The 20441-nt window shown below is 56.1% G+C and overlaps 1 protein-coding gene across 1 annotated transcript in view; it reads right to left on the bottom strand.

The window, feature by feature from the left end:
- Window positions 1-20441, bottom strand: part of ITGB4 (integrin subunit beta 4) — a 31660-nt gene that overhangs the window by 3848 nt on the left and 7371 nt on the right. Inside the window, exons 6-38 of the mRNA XM_075440762.1 lie at window positions 20022-20118; window positions 19396-19567; window positions 18452-18715; window positions 17952-18041; window positions 17659-17781; window positions 17341-17508; window positions 16989-17065; window positions 16623-16834; window positions 15657-15760; window positions 15400-15498; window positions 14650-14776; window positions 14396-14515; window positions 13777-13883; window positions 13407-13440; window positions 12760-12948; window positions 12110-12213; window positions 11605-11663; window positions 10960-10983; window positions 10646-10794; window positions 10384-10563; window positions 9648-9796; window positions 9085-9289; window positions 7986-8146; window positions 7468-7648; window positions 7110-7247; window positions 6395-6577; window positions 6059-6190; window positions 4836-5036; window positions 3745-3918; window positions 3081-3254; window positions 1983-2132; window positions 713-901; window positions 280-435 (exon numbers count right to left, since the gene is read on the bottom strand). Of these exons, the coding sequence (XP_075296877.1) occupies window positions 280-435; window positions 713-901; window positions 1983-2132; window positions 3081-3254; window positions 3745-3918; window positions 4836-5036; window positions 6059-6190; window positions 6395-6577; window positions 7110-7247; window positions 7468-7648; window positions 7986-8146; window positions 9085-9289; window positions 9648-9796; window positions 10384-10563; window positions 10646-10794; window positions 10960-10983; window positions 11605-11663; window positions 12110-12213; window positions 12760-12948; window positions 13407-13440; window positions 13777-13883; window positions 14396-14515; window positions 14650-14776; window positions 15400-15498; window positions 15657-15760; window positions 16623-16834; window positions 16989-17065; window positions 17341-17508; window positions 17659-17781; window positions 17952-18041; window positions 18452-18715; window positions 19396-19567; window positions 20022-20118 (4692 nt within the window). The remainder of the gene's footprint in view (window positions 1-279; window positions 436-712; window positions 902-1982; window positions 2133-3080; window positions 3255-3744; window positions 3919-4835; window positions 5037-6058; window positions 6191-6394; window positions 6578-7109; window positions 7248-7467; window positions 7649-7985; window positions 8147-9084; window positions 9290-9647; window positions 9797-10383; window positions 10564-10645; window positions 10795-10959; window positions 10984-11604; window positions 11664-12109; window positions 12214-12759; window positions 12949-13406; window positions 13441-13776; window positions 13884-14395; window positions 14516-14649; window positions 14777-15399; window positions 15499-15656; window positions 15761-16622; window positions 16835-16988; window positions 17066-17340; window positions 17509-17658; window positions 17782-17951; window positions 18042-18451; window positions 18716-19395; window positions 19568-20021; window positions 20119-20441) is intronic.

Here is a 20441-nt window from a genome sequence, read left to right as displayed (position 1 = left end):
ATCCTCAACAACCAACCTCCACTGGGTTTGGGCAGTAATAAGCTGCAGATCTTTCCTCTGCTCACCACATTGGTTACACCAGACCACGCAATGACAAAAAGTGTCAGGGTCCAGCAGCTCCCAGGCCTGGAATCAGCCTGATGTCCCTACTTTGTCTGCACCGATGCAAGCGGACAGCTTTGTTGCTGGTTTCAGCAAAAATGCAGCAGGTTGCGTCCTTTGCTGGAGGTATCTTGTGCTCTACACAGGGAACTGGGCTTCCGCAGCCTGATACCGTACCTCCTCCATGAAGCATCTCACAGGTGACCATGTAGCCCAAGATGGACCCATTGGGCTTGCGGGGTCTCTCCCAGCTGAGCTGCAGGGAGTCAGGGCTGAGGGCAGTGAAAACCAGCGGTCCGGGAGCACTGGGTGTGCTCAGCGTGAAGGGTGAACCTGCAGGGGCACGAGCGAGAGGTCAGGATCACAGAAGGTGGCAAGGAGGAGCCGGGGAGGGGTCTGCACACAGCATTTGTGTAACGAGCTGGAAGGTCTCAGCTATCTAGACAGCTAGTGGAAAATGAGTGCATGGGGAAGAAGGTCCTATTTCAAAATGAAAGGAAAGAAAGGAGAGCTCAGGATGTATTAAGGAGTGAGAAAACAGAAAGGCCACCACTGTAGGCAGCAGCAGAGACATCAGTGCCACCCTTCCCCTGTCCCCCATCCACCTCACCTGGTACAGGGCTGAGGGGGCTCTGCGGGTCCACCTGGGACTCTATGGTGATGACTCCTTCCCTCTCGGGGCCCCAGCCTTCCTCGCTCTGTGCCTTCACCTTGAAGATGTAGGAGTGGTTGGGCAGCAGGTCCTCCACCACCACCGAGTTCTGACTGGGGTTGGGGATGGTGAGTCGATGCACTTCTCCTGGGATGCACAGGGAATGAATCATAGAACCATAGGTTGGAAAAGACCTCTAAGATCATCAAGTCCAACCATCCACCCAACAACACCATGCTAACTGAACCATATCCTGAAGTGCCATATCTACATGTTTTTTGAACCCCTCCAGGGATGGGGACTCAACTACCTCCCTGGGCAGCCTGGTCCAATGTCTGACCACTCTTTCAGTAAAGAAATGTTTCCTAATATCTAGTCTAAACCTCCCTGATGCAACTTGAGGCCATTGCCTCTGGTCCTGTTGCTAGTTACCTGGGAGAAGAGACCAACACCTGCCTCACTACAACCTCCTTTCAGGCAGTTGTAGAGAGCAATAAGGTCCCCCTTCAGTCTCCTCTTCTCCAGACTAAACAGCCCCAGTTCCTTCAGTTGCTCCTTGTAAGACTTGTTCTCAATGAGAATGTCAGCATCATGTTGCAGGCACAAAGACAGAGCCGTGCCTTTCGCCTAAACTCTACCTCAAACAAACTGCCTGAAAAAGTCATCCAGGGGCTCCAGCCTCAGCCACCTCCATCACACCTTGCCATCAACAACTGGTAGTACAGGATGAGATGTTTTTCCAAAAAAGTTTTGGGACAAACAACAGCTTCTTGAAAACTCAGGGATTTTCAGCCAAAGAGAATTACATTTTCACTAACACTGCCCCAAGTTTCATGTGAAAATTAGATATTTTAATTCCAATCCTTCCCCCAAGGCCAATGTGATGAAGAATACTTCAACTAATACACTGGGGCTGCTGAAGAACGAGTCCAAGTTTTTTTGGGGGGAGGGGGGACTCCACAAGCACCCCCAGGAATTGTCCCCCCAGCAGAAATGGGGAACAAGAGCTGTGAGGTAGCCGAGACATTTCCTCAAGGCTACATGAACAGCAGAGTTGGGACCAGACCCTGAATCACAGAATGGTTGAGGTTGGAAGGGATGTCTGGAGGTGATCTGGTCCAACCATCCCTGCTCAAGCAGGGTCATCCAGAGCCAGTTGCCCAGGAAAAGACCCAGACCAGACTCTCCACCACCAGAAACTCCCACCATGAACTGCCTGTTCACTGACCTCCGTTGAGGAGCTGGTACTGCACGCTGTAGCCCTGTACCTCCTTCTCGCAGCGTGGCTCCTGCCAGCTCACCTTCAGGGAGGTGGGTCCCAGGGCGGAGAAGACCAGACGTGTGGGGGTGTCGGGGATGCCCAGCGGCAGCCTGGAGTCTGAGGCAAAAAGGGAACATCAGGGTGGAGATTTGGGGGCTGGGTGCTAAGGGGGCTGGGTGAGAGGAAGGAGTGACACACGCAAGCAGGGCATGGTCCTGATGGTCCAGGGAGAACGTGGCGAGATGTCTTCTCTGCAAGCTGGCGGATCACGAGGGGAGACTGGATGACTCTGCAGACCTACAGTGACATCCAATGGCCTTGAGGTGCTAACCTTGGGTGGGACAAATCAAGGTAAGCTTCATGCCCCTGTGGTAGAAAGACCAGAGCAGGGGCCCAGGTGCTGTGTGTGGTCCTCCTCGCTCACCCTGAAGCACGCAGTCCAGTCTGCCAGAAGCGTCACAGACATCTTCAGATGTAGCTAAGACTGGCCATAGTCTATAGGTAAAGCAGCCCAACACCTCCAGGGACAGTTGAAGGGGATGGGGGCAGCTGGGACCAGGACTGGGTGCTTTGTCTCCACCCCAACTCAGCCCACTGGGACACAACGCTCATGGCAATCACAGCAGCCTCCCAAGTGACATTCAGGTATTGAAACCCCTCAGTGATATGGGCTTTGGCCAAGGAGCTTGCAGAGGGACAGCTTGTATAGAGCACACGTTCTCCCCAAGAGTCCTCCAAATGCCTGTGGGGTAAGACTGAGAATAACAAGCTTGTTAGAAATGAAGAGGACAGGGACAATGAGCTGATCAGCTCGTTAGAGAACAGTGGCAGTGGTGGTGAGTGTTAATCAGCCCAGGTGGGTTGAAACACAGCTGAAGTCACCTGCAAATGGAAAGGTGGTGTGATGGAGGCACAGGACAAGTCAGGAGAAAGATCAGTGTGGGACACAGCAAGCCATGGAGAGAGGGTCTGGGGGGAGCAGTGGATGGCAACAGCTCATGGATGGACAGTGGCTTGGCTGTAATGGGATGCGTGGCTGGGAGGAGACACTGGACAAAGCTGTACCTATGTACTTGCAAATCCCTGCAGACCCATCGGTCATGATTATAGAGTCTCGAAAGCCAGTGCTGGGGTAGTAACCCTTCACCTTTGCCCTGCTCCTGAAACCCACATCCCGGTGCTGTGGAATTGTCCTCCCAGCATCTTCATGGATGGGAGGGAGGAGTCTCCCTGGGTAATCTACAGAAGTGGTGCAAGAGAAAGAGAGAAAAACACCATTGGAGACTTCAGAGCGGGTTCAGCCCAGGTGCTGGCTCCTGCAGAGATGACTTTTTAAGGCTCAGATTTGAAGAGCCTTTTAACAACCTTCTGTTAGCACCAGCTGATGTACACGTGTGGAGCTGAAAGGCAACCATGGTGCTAGATAGAGTGAGAAGACACACGTGCTCTTCATGGAGTTTTTTGTGGTATGAGGATAAGGATGTAGCTTCCTTTCCCAAGCACTCTGCACTTGAAGGATGGGAACCCTTTCCAAACTGGTCTGGGAGCAAGGTGGCCTTTGCAAAGCACCTACATGTCAGTGGTGAGAACACGACCTTCCAGATCTCTGGCTCATAGGCCCCCTTAATTGTGAACACAGTCCTCACCCCAACAGGACCTGTAGGACATGGGTCCAAAGACGGTCATGGGGGTGGAAGGGAAGGACAGGTCCCATCACCACAGTACTCACCATGCCCCATCAGCACTGTGGAGTAGTCTCTCGTCAGTGAGGAGCTCCCCATCATCCTGTGCTCCTGCTGCATGTGTGAGTTCATCTGGTGGTAACCGGTGTTCGTTGTCCTGGTCAGCGTGCTGCTGCCACTGCCGGGGAAGGAGAAGTCCACTCGGCCATTCAGCAAGTGCTCTGTGAAAGAGGGCACACCATGAGGAACATGGCTCTGGACAGGGCTTCTGCTCCAATTTCCATGGGGAGGAAGCAGGAGGCATCATGGTGCACCCTGCCTTGGCTGCATCCCAGCTTCAGCCACTCTGGAAGGTTGTTCTGGAGCGCTACATGTAGAGCAAACCACAACTACTCAGTGTGAGGATGCAGAAACAAACAGGTAAAGGGAGAATTTGCCGTACACCCGGCACCAGAGACACCCATGGTGCCCAAGGTAACTCCAGACCTCGGCCTCACTGGGGCACTGCCTTGTGGTTCTCACCATGTTCTCTCACATCTGTCCTTAGACGCAAGCACAGGTTTATAATTTCAGATTAAGAAAGAAGGCGGAAGAAGGAAAACAACCTTTTATGGAGGCAGTTTCTCCAAATCTCACGCTGGATCCCATCTCAGCTGGATCTGAAAAGCAAACTCTGCTCCGTTGTTCTGGTCCTTGGCAAACCCCCATCCCTTCCCAGCAGGCCAGGAGAGATCAGCTGCCCATGAGAGAGTGATTTCAGTTTAACAGTCCAGCAGATCTGCCCCATAAACTCAGGGCACTTAATTAAGGTGAGGAGCTGCCCTTGGAGGTGGCACTTAGCAGGTATCATCTGAGTTTGCTCCTGCCTCGAAGGTCCAGCCTTTTGTAGAAGCAACTTGCTAGCAGGCTCCCAAGTCCATGCCGAGATGGAGGTTACCTTGACACTCTCGTGAGCAGACACACCAGGACAAGGTTTTGAAGCAGACTACAGCACATGAACAGTGCATCACGCCAACACAAGGATGGGCACACGAGGGGAGGAAGGGGACAAGTACTGGGGCAGAGCCCAGCTGCCGGCCCCTCGGGTCAGAGCAGGATGAGACAGGACATTCAGCGCCGTAACGAAGACGTCCTTCACCTGCTTGGGGCCGGGGCGTCCCGCTCCTCCTCAGGCTGCCAGTAGCCACGTCGCAGTCCTCCTCGTGGAGGAGACCCTCGGTGTCTGAGGATAAGCGGCTGCTGCCAGAGAGGCGGGGAATGGTTTCAGGTGGGAGCTTCCAGGTGATGCGGCGAAGATCCAAGTCTTCTCCCAGCAACTGCACATATTTCCACCTGGAGCCTTTTGGGACAACGCAAGCACTGGTGTTGGCATGATCTGCAGGGGACAGAGTGGGCTACCCACCACTTTGTGCTGCTTGCTGGGTAGGGGAAGGGGCAGGTGCCAGTAGGAACGACACCCGTTCACAGCCCATCTCGCCAAGTGTTGGCTGATGAGTCCAGGCGGTGCAACCATTGTGTGACTGGTAGATGGAAGATGGTGGGGGATGACATGCATAGGGTTCCTCAACCCCAGAGCTGTTTTCCAGCCCTGTATCCATCACGACAAAAGGCGAGAGTCAAAGTCCCACCACTCGCCTGTCCCTGTCATGAAGAGTCTGCAACAATTATCCTCTGCTCAGGAGAGGTTTCCTTACTCCTTGCTGTGTGCTCAGGATGGCCGGACTCTTGGAGTTCCCATTACCTTGCTCTCTGAGAGGATCAGGGACTTGCTCCTGGATCCCATGCCCTGGAGAACCCCCCCAGGGAAGACCCTCCAGATCCTACTGACAAGCTTCATCGCTTCACTTATGGCCCATCTTCCCCTCGTTGTCCCAGTACAAGACAAGGGAGCCAGCCTCATTCAGCGAGTGAAGTGATGGAGGAAGAGAGGCCAGTGCCTTCCCAGCTGTTGGTGAGTTCCCTGCTGCTGGCTTGGCCAAGACCCTGAGCATCCAAGGGACTCGGAGGTCTGTGCCTTGCCAGTGCTTGTTTGCTGACAGTAACTCTCGTGGTCCAGCCAGATAGCAACAGGTAGGGAAGATGAGCGGGAAGGCCATGAAAAGCTCCTCTCGCACCCCATGCTGAGATTTCTCTGTGCCTCGTGGCTAAGATAAGGAGCCACTGGACTTATTTACACTGTGACTAGTCAAGTTGTTCCCGTGGATGCAGCTACTGTGCTTTGGAAAGGCTGGTCACCATCTCCGTGACTTGGATCTCCCCATCTCCGCGAGGAGGAAAGGAGCAGTGAAGCTCATTGCTGAAAGCTGCTGTTAAGGAAAATGAATGTTAGAAGGTACCTTTACAAAACTCAGAGCAACGTACCTGAATCATCAGAGACACTGGGACGCTTGCTGCCAGTTGGAGGGCGAAGAACATCTGTGCTGTACATCAGGTAGCTGTCATAGTCCTCACCTCCCTCTGCATCAATGATGGGGACATCAGGGATGATGGGGACTGGAGGAGAGGTGGAAAGTGCTGTTAGACAAGCAGCTCAAAACCACACAGGACTGCTACGCTGAGGCTGGCCTTCAGCATTTACCAGGGTGGCTGGTGCAGCAGAGCGAGCAGGATGTGGAAAAGCAGCTGAGGTGCTGGGGAGCGCTCCCCAGCACTGCTCCTGCCTCCTCCACTCCCCACCCAGACAGGGAGGTAACTCACTGGACATGGGGCGCTTGGGCTGCGTAGCGAGGTTGATGGTGGCTTCTCTCTCTGGCCCCCAGCCAGCGCTATTTCTGGCCTTCACCATGTAGCGATAGGGCTGGGACTCCCGCAGGTTTTCTATCAGCACCATGCGCTTCTTTGGGTCTTCAACCAGCACCTTCTTCATCGGGCCAATGGGTACTGCAAATACGGGTACACATATCACCCACGAGGTCATGAGATACGGAGGACCCCTCAGCATCCCACACTTGGCCAACAGCCTCACTGAGGTTTGGTGTCAGGGCAGAGCCCAGCTCTGGCACAAGGTGCAGCAGCTGTTTAGGCTGCTCAGGACAGGCATGACACTGTCTCAAGGAAATTCCCAAACCGAATGCTACAGCAGAGGTCTCCTGTTGCAGGTATGTCACCAAATAGCATCTTCCTGGCACCCTAGCCCTAGGCCTAGACCTATGAACAAAGTTTTTAAGATGAAAAACAACACAAAACACTATGGAAGTGAGCAGGAACTGAGAGCCCTCCAGGCTTTGCAGGATTAAATCCCCAGTGGTGATTTTTCTGTATCCTTCCATCAACAAGTGACCCCTCCAGATTCCAGTTTTCACAGGAAACATGCCTGGAGCTGTTCCGGTTCTACTGCTGCTTGGGAGTGGCCCAGCCTGTGGAAACTGTGTCAGACTGGCTGGACTGCCCCGGTCAGAAAATGAGCTCTTACCGTTGTCCTCATTGACGAGTCCATAACTGACTTCATAAGCTGTGATCTCCCCATTGGTTTCTGCAGGCTCAGCCCAGCTCAGCTGCGTCACGGTGGAAGACACGACGTTGAAAGCCAGGCGGCCGGGCTCGCTAGGGACTAGAAAGGCAAGACCAAAGGGTCCAGGTTACCACAAGTTGGGAGCCATCGCACGCAGATGCCCAGAGCTCCCTGGGTTACAGCTGGGTCGTGGTGGGAGCTGCTTTGTGCCTGTCCCCATGACCATCAGAATCTCAGGGCTGGAGCCCTGACACCATGCCAGGTGCACAGGCACCAACTTGCTCCCACATGGTGGGAAGCAAAGTGCAGAGTCACTCACCATCCTCAAGCGTGCGGCAGTGGATGATGTCGGAGTAAGCCCCTTCACCCATGGCGTTGTATGCGCAGACTTGCATCTCGTAGTCGCAGAAGGGGTAGAGGTTACTCAGCTCTGCCGATGGTGCTTTGACATCGATGAGATGGGCTTCTGACTCGGGGTCCCCTTGGATCCAGTATTTCACCTGGCAAAGCAAGAGCGAGCCATGATTCCTTCAGATCCTCACCCCATGTCTCATTAGGTCTGCTCTGTGAAAGCTGGGGGTGTTGTGCCGTTCCTCGGAAATGGAAGGCCAGGACAGTCATGGTAAGTGGTGGAAAGGAGATAACCCACCAGGAGTCTTTCTGAAAATCCCACATCCACCCAGCAATGGTCCCTCAAGGACGGAGGGGACCAGAAAGGGTGAGCTTGCTCCCTCCTTTGGGCTTCATCTCACCATCCGACTGGCACAAATGGCTGTGCGTGTGAAACACCCGCAGGATGGGACCCACACCCTCCCCTGGGATCCACTCACTCCTTACCTTGTATCCCAGAGGTTTTCCTGGGGGAGGAAACCAGCTGAAGCGGATTTCCCTGGAGCTGAGCGCTTGGGCATTGGGATTAAGCGGTGCACTCAGGCGGCCTTTGGGGGACTGGGAGACCTGGCTCAGGCCAGTCATTGAGGGGACACCGTCCACCACCTCTGCAGACATGAGGAAGAAAGGTCACATCAGTGCTTGTCCCCCACGTGGAAGGAAAAGAAGGAAGCATGACTGTCTCCAGCACTGCCCTGCTATCCTGAGTGAGCCTCTGAAACCATTCCTGAGTGGTAGATCCCCATTATAGGGAGGGGAAACTGAGGCACTTGGTGATGACATCCCCCAAAGCCACACAGCACGCTGGCAGGAGAGTCGGGCTCAGACCCCTGAAGTCCTGCACCTCCTGCTGCTTCTCACAGGCTGCCCAGGTAGGAACAAATGAAGAGACCACCTTCTTGCTCTGTCTGAATGTATTTAATAATATGCTTCAACATCTTGATCAGTCGCCCTGTGCAGCCACGAGAGAAGATGGAGGTGGACAGAGCCTTCTCAAGTCGCCCAGTTGCTTCTCCTGGAAACCCACCAAATCCAGCTGAGAGCTCTCTGGAGCTTCTCCAGCCCCAGTGCCTTCCCCTGAAGCGGTACTGGTTGGTCCAGTGACAAGGGACTTTCTCATACCCCCAGTATTCATCACTAGTGCTGTGATAAATACCTTCACGTTATCGACCCACTTGATGACAAGCCTTTCAGCTCTGCTTGTCCAGCCACAGCAACCACCAAGCACAGCTCATGGCAAGTCCCACCTCTCCCCTATTTTTATAGCTTTTTATTCAAATCCCAAGGAAAAGGACTGAAGAATCCACTCTCTTTCCCTTCGTGAGGTGGATTACCCTTCTTCCCACCCGCTGTCTATACCCCCTATCGCCTCTAGAGGGAGGCCCGCATCTACCAGTCGGAGCTGGAGGAACTTCCTCATCCTCTGCACTTTGGGTGAGGAGCAGGGCTGGAGCTCTGTACACCACCTCGGGGTGGGTTGGTCCGGTGTGGGTGGGGGTCCCCCACCCCTGCTGCCATTCCCCACCACCTGGCTGCCAGCCCCTACCTGGGTCGGCGATGGTCACCGTAGTCTGGGGGTATCGGCCGATCTTGGCGCCGTACTTGGGGTGGAGGAGGTCGATGGCAAACTGCTTGAGCTGGCAGTTGTGCAGGAGGGTATCTATTTCGGTCAGCTCCAGCAAGGGGACCTGCACCTCCTTTCGCGTCTCCCCAGGCTGGAAGACCAGGTCACCCTCTGTGAAGATGTAGTCCTGGAGGAGAAGGAAGAGGTGCATAATTATGGTCCACAGCATCCATGAGAAGGCTTCCAGACAGCTTCCCCTTGTCTCCCAGTGAATCCCCGCTTGCCTCCCAGTGCCCACAGCTCATGGGGCATCTGGTATCCTCTGCCTCAGGTACAAGCAGCCTCTCAGGTCCCTGAGGCACGGGGAGCAAGGGGTGGAGGGGAATGTCTGCCCTCATGCTGACCTCAAGCCTTGGGTCTCCCCTCTCCCAGCCACATCCCCTTTGAGCCTGATCCACTGCCATTCTGCAGCCCGGGGTTGGGTCCTTCCCAGCCCTGTGTGCCCACTCACTCCTGCCTGCCAAGGCCCGGAGCATTGCCCTTACCCTGCCATTCTTGGCGGTGAGATCCCGGGTCCTGTAGGTGACTTGGGATTTCCCGTTGTCTATGATCTCCCGCAGGACAGGGATCTTGGCCAGCTTATCAAAGCGGCTGTGGGAAGAGGCTGGCTGCAAGAAGGTGATGAGGCTGCTGGCTGGAAGGGGCAGGAAAGAAGGAATGTGTAGAGCAAATACCTGAAGAACTATATTACAAACACACAGGTGTCCTCCCTGAACAGAGTTCCTATCACCCATGGGTGTGAACTGTGTATGAAATATTACCGCATGGGCTGGAGACGTTACCACTCCTGACTCGTGCTCCCTGCTTAAAACAACCAGACAGGAAGCAGAGGCAAACTGCTGGGGACCTTCATCTGCCCCAAGGTGCAGAATAACAGCAGAGAGGGTTAACTTTACTCCAGCAGCCTATGAACTGGAGCAGCAGAGGCATATGGTCAACCCTGGATCTGCCATGGAACTGGTAGCTTCTAAACTTGTGATGGTCAAATGTTTGGGTCTCTGTCACCAGGGATGATGACACTCCTTTGGATGCTTTAAAAGACGCTCTCATTTACACCCAGGCGACTTAAGGCAGGAGTCACCAAGCAAGTCTCTGATCTGTGATCTAGGGGAGCTTAGAAACGCAGGCTGCGCAATCTGTAGAAACCACATGAGTCCGTCTGGACATGGGACACTCAAACACGAGCACCCTTCATCTCACACCGCAGTCACAGCCCTTCACCTTGTTCTTTGATGATGGTGATGTTGACAAGCCTGCGTCCAATCTCTGCGATGCCAGTGGGGACATCAATGGCCTCCACCTGCAGCTGCTTTTCATCATCATCATCCTCCCTGATGAAGAGTGGGACACGCACATCCACCAGCTCCACAGCCTCTTGGAACTCCACCATTCCGTGAGCATCTAGGGGAAGGGGCAATGGTGAGAGGTGGGAAATGCCCCCCCCAACCGCAGACCAAAGGCAGCGCTGGGCTCTTCTCCCTACCTTGGTCTGAGGTCACAGTGTAATAACCCGGTGAAACCTTCAGGTCATTGAAAGCCTCGTGGGCAACGTGCTTTTCCATCACTTTGATGATGTCTGCCTTGGCCGAGCGAGGGGCGGTGAGCACTGTGTCCACGATGGTGTGGTCCTGCCTGTGAGCAGGGGTAAGAGAAAGCCGGGTAAGGGCTGAGGCCGGGGCTGCTCATCTCACACAGCAGCTGGAGGGGGTAGTGAGTGTGCGGGGCACTCAGTCACCCCCCATTTGTGTCTGCAAAGAGGGAGAAGCAGCACAGGAGAGGGCTGCAAGTTCCTCTTACCTTTTCCCAGAATTGGGCTGTAACCTGGGGAGGAAAAAAAAAAAAAAAAATCAGTGACTAACACATTCGAGGAGACAAAGTTCTGTGTGAATCACAGCCCTGTGCAGGTCTGAGCTGCAGCAGCTGCCCTGCGGGTGCCAACCCACCCTGCAGAGCCCGTGGCCCCATCACGTGTTCCCACTTGCCTGGCTGCTCCCTCCAGCCCTGGGTTTCCCAATGCACACAGGAACATGCCCATGGGGGACATCACATCTGGTCAGAGCTGTGGGGAGGGGATAACACTCCCAGCTCAGCGCCAGCATCCCCAGACCCCTCCGTCCTGCACCAAGCACTTGTAACTTTACACAGGGCTGAAACTTTTGAAGTCAATGAGAATTTTCCCACTGAGCACCATGCAACCAGGATTTGTCCCTGTCCATAGGAGTCTCAGGTCCAAAGCCAGATGCAGCTGAGATCAGCTGCACAGCTGGGTGGGCTCTGCTCTGCAGCCCTGGCTGGGTGAAGCACCACACTGGGCTTGTGCCGGGGATGTCTCAGAGACCATGCTCCCTCCAGGCATCCCAGATTTCACACCCCAGCCCTCTGGTCCACTCCCACATCTGCAGGGCCCTGGGGGAACCCTGCTCCTCTCCCCCAGGGACTCACCTGAACTTGGTCTGCTGGAGCTTGTGGCAGCCGGGGATGTGCTTGAAAACGTCGTTGAGCTGCAAGGAGCAAGAAGGACTTTCACAACACGTCCCTTGCTGTACAGGGATGTGTTTGGCAAGCAGATGCTGCTGCCAGCAAAAACGCGAGCCCTCTGGCCACCCCTGGGTCCTCCCCCCTCACCCTGCCATGCCAGGCAGAGACCCCCACATGGCTTCTCCCCAGGACATGGCAAGAGGCTGCGAACTGAACCCAAACAGGAGCTTCAGACCACGTGCCCCAAAGCAAACATCAAATCTGATCACCGTGTTGCTTTGATAATTCTCACAATTGTGATGTTCATATTTCTGCTTTCTTTTAGAAGGAAAAAAGTTTGCTTCTTGCTTTCAAGGGCTGTCAGAGCTCACAGGGAAGGGGCACCCCCCTTCCGCAGCCTTGCAGACACCCGCTCCGCATGGCTGTCCCCCAGTCCCACCCCAAGCCCCCCTCCTGCCCAGGCTCCTACGTTCTCCTCCACTTCCTTGCGCAGCTGCTCGCATTCCCGCGTGTCCGGCTTCACCAGGTTCTGTGTGAAAAGCCGGGTCAGCCTCAGAGACAGCCCATAGGGAACTGGAAGGAGAAATTCCCAAGTCAAACTCCTTCCTTCTTGGTCAGAGAAACAATCCTGCCAAAAGCTGGAAGCATGGGGACACGCATGATGCTCTGTGTCCAGATCCTGTGTCACTAGCAGCCAAACCCCATAGCACCAGCAGAGAAAACCCTCTGAGAACTGGAGGGCTAACTGGGAAGCTGACTGCCAGATCCAGCAAAGGAAACAGTGTCCAGTGGTGGCTCTAGACTGATGAGGCAGTGAAACCAAGGCTGGGTCACTGAGCTAATCAGACTAAGACACATGCAGGGTACCTCTACCACACGACCAGGCTGTCAGGAAGTCTCCAAGGCCAAGGACCACCTGTCCTCCTACAGGGCTGGACACAGGCATGTGTCGCTCAGCTTTCCCCAGGATGGAAGTAGGTAAAGGAACAACCTCCGTTGCAATCGGGCTTGGAGATAACACCATTGCTACTGGAGCTGGGAGCCACCACCGAGGGTTTGTGTTCTTTATGGCACCCACAGCCACTCTTCTATGCCCAGTTCATCAGATGTGGCACTCACTGAGATCTTTGGGGTTGGTGGCAGCGAGGGAGGTGAAGCCCTGCTTGTGAACGTTGTTGTTGATCTTCCAGCGGACTGTGTCCCGACCCTTGAGGGACCCGCTGCGGACCATGGGGGTGTCCAGGTGGTCGGAGGACATGAGGCTGTGGCGAAGCATGTAGTGGTCCTCCTTGAAGCCAACAGTGCGACCTGCAGAGCCAGAGGCAGGGTCAGAGTCTGGACAGACTGGGACAACGCCAGCCATCAACTTCCCAACACCAGAGACTTTGTTCTGCAGAATCTCTAGGGCTCCACCATGCTAAGGGTGTTGGGATGTCAGAAGTGGAGAGGGGTGGAAAGGGCAAGGGGTGTCCATGAGTGGGGAGAGCACAGCACACCAGCTAGGCTTTACAAGGGACACTGGCCAGGGGAGAGCCAGCAGCGGGATTCCCAGTAGGGCACACCAGGCTGTGGGGCAGGGAGAAGCAGTGGAGCAGCAGCTCAAGGGCTCCTTGGCTCAGGCTCTCTGCTAGGAGCTCTTCCCCTGATCCACCTCCCCAGCTCAGAGAGGATGAGGAGGGGTGCTTACCCCAGCATGCCCTCCCAACTCGGGAAGGCAGAGAACCCCCCTCCAGATCCCTCTCCCCCCCAGTTCAAAGGATTGGTACCTCGTGCACAGCAGGGAAGCAGGGCCAGGCAAGCCTAGAAAACAAATGGCCAAAGACACAATCACTTTGCAGCCAAGGGCAAAAAAAAAAACCCCACGTCTCCAGCTGGGAGGATTCACATCAGCGGGGAGGGGAGGGCAGTGGATGGACGGGGCTCCGGAAGCTGATTTTAGCCAGTCATCCCTTCGGGGGGGGGGGGGAATCCCACAGCAGCTCATGATGGTGACAGCAGAGGTGGTGGATACCCACTGGGACCCAGCCCCTGCCAATCTGGCTCTGCTGGAGGCTGGGTGGATTCTGGAAGTTTGCCCTGGTTTTGGTCTTTGCCTGGTCCCCTCCCCAGGCTGGGGCAGCCGGCCGAGGCACTCACCTTGCAGCAGGCGCAGAACTTCCAGCAGAGCAGCAGCAGCAGCCCCAGGAGCAGGATGAGGAAGATGAGCAGCGGGATGAGCCAGAGGAAGCTCCCCGGTGGGCACTCTGCAAGCGACAGCAGCGTCACCCCCAGGCATCAGCCCCCTGCCCGGGGCGTGCAGGGAGGGAGCCGGGAGGCAGGAACAGAGGGGAAAGGCTGGACCACAGCTCTTGGAGCGATGGAGCAGCTCGGTTAAACTTGGGAACTTCTCTCTTGGGGCTCACAATGACAAGTGCTGTTCAGGGAGAACTCTCCCACCTCTCTGCTCAGACCCAGCCATCCCAAGGGGCTGTTGAGCCCCTCGCATCTGTCCCCGCCTGTGCTGGCAGTGAAAAGGCACCGAGCTCTAAAGGTGCTGGTCTCTGAGGATGCTACACTCCACTCCTTGCAGTTCATGGGACAGCCAATGTCACCCACCCCTGTCACGCAGGAAGGTGGGCAGGGACGTGCTGCCTGCAGCTGCCCCTGCCCAGGGGCACGGCAGAGGGACAGAGCAGGGTCAGCGTCATTGTGTGCGCAGGTCACTGCTGATCCAGACCCCAGGCTGGACATGCCCTCCTGCCGGGTCCCTGTTCACCTTTTTTCTTCTGCACCCGGACGGTGGTGTTGGGGACGATGGTGGGATCTCCCTCCAGGGTGTAGTGGTAGGTGCAATCATCCTCCTCGTCCTGGAACGAGCAGTACTCGCTGGCCTCCTCTGCAGAGAGAGGGGACATGGTTGCAAAGTCATCAGGACCAGGAAAAGCTTGGGGAGCAGCCCCACATGCACGGGGTAGGGCCCACGGGAGACACACCACATGTGTCTGCACCCAGCTCCACCTCTCCCAGTACCTTTCTTCAGCTCTTCCACCATCTGGATCTGGAGGTGGCACGTGCTGCAGTTCCCTTTCGTGCTGCCCGTTCCCCAGGCCTGGCAGCGAACGCAGTCCCGGATGCTCTCGCACACAGCCTGGAAGCCCTGGGCAGAGAGGCAAGGTGGGGTGGTCAAGAGACAACCCATGGGGAGCAAAGGAGGACATTGCCTCCAGAAGGCAAAGCTGGAGAGGCAATGCCGTGTCCTCACCCTGGTGCCAGGGCAAGGTCAAAAAGAGGAATAATAGAGAGCAAGCAGCTAACGAAGCCAGCTCCAAAATCTCTTATACCAACAGCCTGCATGTGGGCAGTGGTTAGATCTTCTCCAAGGGTTTTAAGTGACCATCTCAAAATACAACCAAGCCAGCTTTCTCCATTCCTACTGTGGGATTAGTCCATGTTTGTCTGTGGGGAAACTGAGGCACCAAGCCATGAAGTCATTTTTCCCAGTCTCGAGGCAACTCAGAACAAGCCAGGAGATGAGCCTCTATCCTCTGCCCTTCACCAGTGTGCAGACACACACGGACAGACGTTCAGCAGTTGCTGCTGGTGAACTGGAGGGCAAAGCAAGCCCGTTGCCACCGAAGGCAGGACAGGCAAGACTAACCTCCCCTCAGGATTTTGCTCCTGACCAAGATTTGCCTTCATCTCTGCTTTGCTTTCCTTCCCCAGAGGTTCTACGTGGGAAGGAGAAGCGATAAACCCAGCGGAACGCAGGCGGAGCCTCACCAGGGAGTAGCTGATTTCGCAGGTGGAGCTGGTGTAGAGCGAAGCCTTGTCACAGATGCATCTGCCGCACTCGCACCTCCCGTGGTTATTGCAAATGCCCTGGAAGAGGTGACAGTCGGCACCCGAGACCGGTCGTAGACACACAGCGGCACTGGGAGTCAGCACGGTGCCAGCCCCCAGTGGCCCTGAGCTTCGGGGCAGTTTGCTACAGCCCTGCCTGGTCCGGTCGTCCCTCGCGCAGGCAGGGCAGGACCTACCCCTCGGCTGTCGATGCAGGTGTCGTTGCTCGTGGGACATTCGCAGCCCGGACCCTCCCAGCCGCTCTCGCACACGCACGCGCCCTTGGAGCAGCGACCGCGATCTGCGACGCAAGAGGAGGAATTACCCAGGGCCCAGCCCCTGGCCCTGTCTGCGGCTTCCCCGCTTTCTTTGGGGTGCAAACAGACTTCACAGAATCACACAGAATCACAGAATCACAGAATCACAGAATAGTAGGGGTTGGAAGGGACCTCTGTGGGTCACCCAGTCCAACCCCCCTGCCGAAGCAGGGTCACCTACAGCAGGCTGCACAGGACCGTGTCCAGGTGGGTCTTGAATATCTCCAGAGAAGGAGACTCCACAACCTCCCTGGGCAGCCTGGGCCAGGGCTCCGGCACCCTCAGAGGGAAGAAGTTCTTCCTCATGTTCAGACAGAACTTCCTCTGCTTCAGTTTGTGCCCATTGCCCATTGTCCTGTCGCTGGGCACCACTGAAAAGAGCTTGGCCCCATCCTCCTGACACCCACCCTTCAGATATTTGTAGGCATTTATAAGGTCCCCTCGCAGCCTTCTCTTCTTCAGGCTGAACAAGCCCAGTTCCCTCAACCTCTCCTCATAGGGGAGATGCTCCAGTCCCCTCACCATCCTTGTAGCCCTCTGCTGGCCTCTCTCCAGTAGCTCCTCATCTTTCTTGAACTGGGGAGCCCAGAACTGGACACAGTACTGCAGATGAGGCCTCACCAGGGCAGTGTATAGGGGAAGGAGAACCTCCCTCGACCTGCTGGCCACAGGCATCCTCCACGCACGTCTCCAAGCGCGGAGTCCCCGCAGCCCATCGCTGCTCGCTCAGCCCCCGCTGTGCCAGTGCCACCAGCCCAGGGCCACCCTGCCTGTGCCACCAGGACAGAGCAGGGCACAGGACACCCCACGGCGGGGGGATGCTGGGGGCGGTGGGGCTGCTCTCACCGTTGCAGAGGAAGCCGGAGGTGCGCGGGCACTGCAGGACGTCGTACTGGCAGAACGGCCCGTCGAAGCGCTGCGTCAGGTCCTCGGAGTAGCACTGGCACTTCCCGCACAGGCACTCGCCCCGGCCCGAGCACGGCTCCACATCCCCGGGGCGGATGCAGGCTTCATTGTTGGGGGACGACGCCGGGGAGCAGTCGCACGTGTCCCCTCGCCTGGTGGGGAGGAGATGGTGCTGAGAGAGGCAGGAGCAGAGCACAGGACAGTACGGTCCTGGGCAGAATGCCCAGGGCATGAGTGTGTGTCACTGTGGGTCCCCAGACCCAGCAGGAACCCTGGGAGGGGTACAGAGCTGGACAAAGTCCTTACCAGCCCGGGTGGCAGATGCACTGTCCACAAACAAAGTCCCCATGGAAGCCACACTTGGGCGAGTTAAACTCTTGTTGCTGTAAAAGAGGAGAGAAGTGATGTTGCTACATGGGCTCAGCTGCCCCCAGGACCATTTCAGGAATCAGGAATGAAGATGTAGGGGCAAAGTTTTGCCCACAGGACTGAGGTCTGTCGTAGGACAACATGCCCAACTCGGTACAGGCAATGGTAAGATCTCTTCCACTGAGCACCGGTGAGGGGTTGAGTTGGACCCACACGGGCCAGCCAATGCATTCCCACCATGAGCTGGCCAGGAGGAGGACAGCTCTCTGCAACAGGCACCCCCACGTACCTGTTCACAAGGGCACACATCACAGATGACAGAGGCTGTGACTTGGAGGCTGTCGCTCAGGGACGTGGGTTTCACGTGGATAACTCCATGCCGGTCTTTCTCAGGGAGGCTGCAGACGTGCTGCCCACCGATGTACTCGAGTGCCTTCACGCGCACGTTGAACTTGCCCTGGAAGGAAGGGACATGCCTGAGGGGTGAGTCAGCTCTGCTGGACCACAGCTCGACCAGATTGACCTCAGGTGAAGAAGGAAGGAGGGACGCAGCGGACAGCTTAGCCCCTCACACAAGCCTCTCCTCCGGGACCATCCAAGGACTCACCACTTCCCCACGGGTGATGTGGAAAGAGCCAGATTCTGTCTTTTCGTACATCAAGGAGGTGAATTCTGTCTTCATGGCTTTGGGGACGAAGTCAGCCCGGATGTCCATCTTGGAGCGGATGCGCTGGGTGGCAGATGATAACCACAATGTTGATTTTCAGCAGTACGCCTGCAACCCCCCATGGCCTGGCCTAGAGGGGCCGCATTCTGCCTCCTGCCTGCTCTCCTGAGCTGGAGGTGCCCACCCTCTGCCTTCCCTGGGAGCAGGAGTGAAGCCCCAGAGAGCACCTTTACCTCAAAGGCTACGCGGAGCAGCTCCACGATGTTGGAAGAGTCCTCCTGGAGCACCCCGATCTCAGAGATGGGGAAATACTTGTGCAGCTTCTGTAGAGAGACAGGAGTTCCCTGAGCCAAGGCCTCCAGAAGCCTCCTTTAGCACTGAAGTGGGCTCTGCTTTGAGCAGGGCTTGGACTGGAGATCTCCAAAGGCCCCTTCCAACCTAAATTATTGTCCAGTTCTGTGTCCCCACTGTTTTACAAGAAACAGATACCGACACAGGGAGAACTTTAAGAGCCCAGGTTCCTGCACACAATAATACACTCTGAGACCTCCCACAACCCAGAGCAGCCCCCCAACTCGCTGTGGCATCCTTCCAAAGTATCAAGGTGTTGTTTTAGCACTTGGGGACAGGAGATGGGAGAACACTTTCTCCTCAAAGCCGAGCTGCAGGCGGAGGAGCAATGGTCCTGGAGGAAAGGTAAGCCCACATGGTACCACCGCTGTGGTCTGCTCACCTCATAGTAGCTGTAGGAGTGGTTGGTGACAGCAAAGATGGGGATGATGTTGTGTTGGCCCAACAGGCGCACTAGGGTGGGCACGGAAGGATAGTCCTGCTTGGTGTCATACACGTAGGTGCCACGGGTGTCCAGGTGACACTGCTCATCATTTCTCGCCAGGATCCCTGCTAGGACGTTGGTACCATCAGCTTCATAGTGAAAGGCCGATTCGGTGGAGAACACGAGCAGGTGAGTGCTGTCCTTCCTCCATCCAATCTTATCCTACAGCCGGGGAGAGGGAGAAGGAACCTTTATCTCTGTGCCCCCCAAACCACCGCACAGCACGTGCAGCCGTCGGCAGGCCAGCCCTGGCAGGAGCTGGAAAACCCAAGGGGCAAGGCACCACCTCCACTCGGCAGCAAACGCAAGCAGCGATGTGGCCCTGGGAATCCAAGCCAGGAGGTCTCTGCTTCCCCCATCTGCACCCCCAACGAGCAGGACGTCTCCCAGCAGCTCGGTGCCAGGCACGTATACGCAGAGGGGGCAAGCCCATGATTTTCTGGACGTGTTTGGAGCTGTGCTCATCCCTCAGCCGAACGGCCAAGCCTAAGCAAGCTGTTTTCCAGGGAGCAGAGTTTCACCACCGTGGGCACAAAAGGGGACAGAGGAAAGAGCACACACGGGGTGCCCAGCAAGCAGCTCCTGTGCTGGGGGTCAGACACCAGAGTTACACACACAGATGTGTGACCTAGGAAAAACTGGGCATGCAAAACAACTTGGCACCTGGAGCGCAGCTGGGAGGGCAAGAACTGACTGTAGCTGAACGTATAACTTGGGCTCCCTGGCTGGCTGGTCAGCTGCCCAGCATGCAGCTCTTCTGCTCACCACCCAGTATCGAGAAGATCCACACATTAAAAATGGAGCCCTGCCCACATGGCTCCTGCATCCCCGGCCACCATCACCTTGCAAACAGCTGTCTGCAGGATGGCATCAAAGCCGCCCTCGGGGGCATCCAGGTTGCCAGAGATGCGCTCTTTCCTGAGCTCCTGGCTGAAGTAGTTGATGTTGTTGGTCAGGCGGATGACATTCTTGAAGGAGAAGGGGGAGTCAGCATTGTTCCAGGGCTCGCGCAGCCTAGGACAGAAGGGGAGAGCTGGGTTTTTGTGTGGGGCAGGAGCAAAGGGACGCCTGGGTGCAAGCTGCAAGCAGATAAAAGATGGGGAGAGCACCCAGGGGCTAGGGAGTCCCTCAAGGGAAGACACAAAGTTCAGCTGGCAAGCCATCAGCACTGAGAGGGTGGGCGGGAACGGTGGAAGCGATGAGAGCAGAGATGGAGTAGAAGACAAGACATGCAAGCTGTCGTGGCAGAGCAGGGAAGGTGTGGAGGTGGAGGAGGACGCTGCTGGCATCGGCTACAGCAAGCCCTGAGCACAGGGCAGGGAGGCCAGAGCAGACATTCACAATGAAAGGAGAAATGGATGGCGGCTCTTGCATCACAGACAGAGAAGATCAGGAAAGCCACAGAGAAACAGAAGGTGCCTGCCCTCCCATCTCTGCTCCTATACCAGGACCCACTGGCCTCACTCACTTCTCAGGTCTCATGTCTGTCTGAGGGGATGAGACTTTGTCCACAAATTTGCCAAATCCGATGGTGTAATTGGAGGTCAGGGCTTGCAGGAACTCCGCTGGGAGGAGAGGAAGGGAGGGAGGAGGAGACACGTGAATAAAGAGATGTCTGTGAGGTCTCTGCTCCAGGGAAGCAAGTCCTTTCCTGGACATCTTCTCTGCTGGTTAGGCCTTAGATAAGACTCCCAAACTGACAGCTTTTAAGCTCTTTGGGCTTGGGGCTTGTCTTGTTTGGGGTAGAAACCTATACCACCTTTGGTAGCCCCTTTCCAAGACTGGAGCTTCTGCAATAGCACACACTACACCTATGGGTTCAAGATGCCAAAGCCACCGCACAGATCAGCTCTGCAGGGCACCAGGCCCCATGCTGGGCTGCAAGGAG

This window comes from Opisthocomus hoazin, chromosome 21 (genome assembly GCF_030867145.1).
Source record: "Opisthocomus hoazin isolate bOpiHoa1 chromosome 21, bOpiHoa1.hap1, whole genome shotgun sequence".
Classification (NCBI taxonomy): domain Eukaryota; kingdom Metazoa; phylum Chordata; class Aves; order Opisthocomiformes; family Opisthocomidae; genus Opisthocomus; species Opisthocomus hoazin.
Note: the sequence above shows the minus strand (reverse complement) of the source record. Positions and strands in the feature narration are given on the sequence as shown.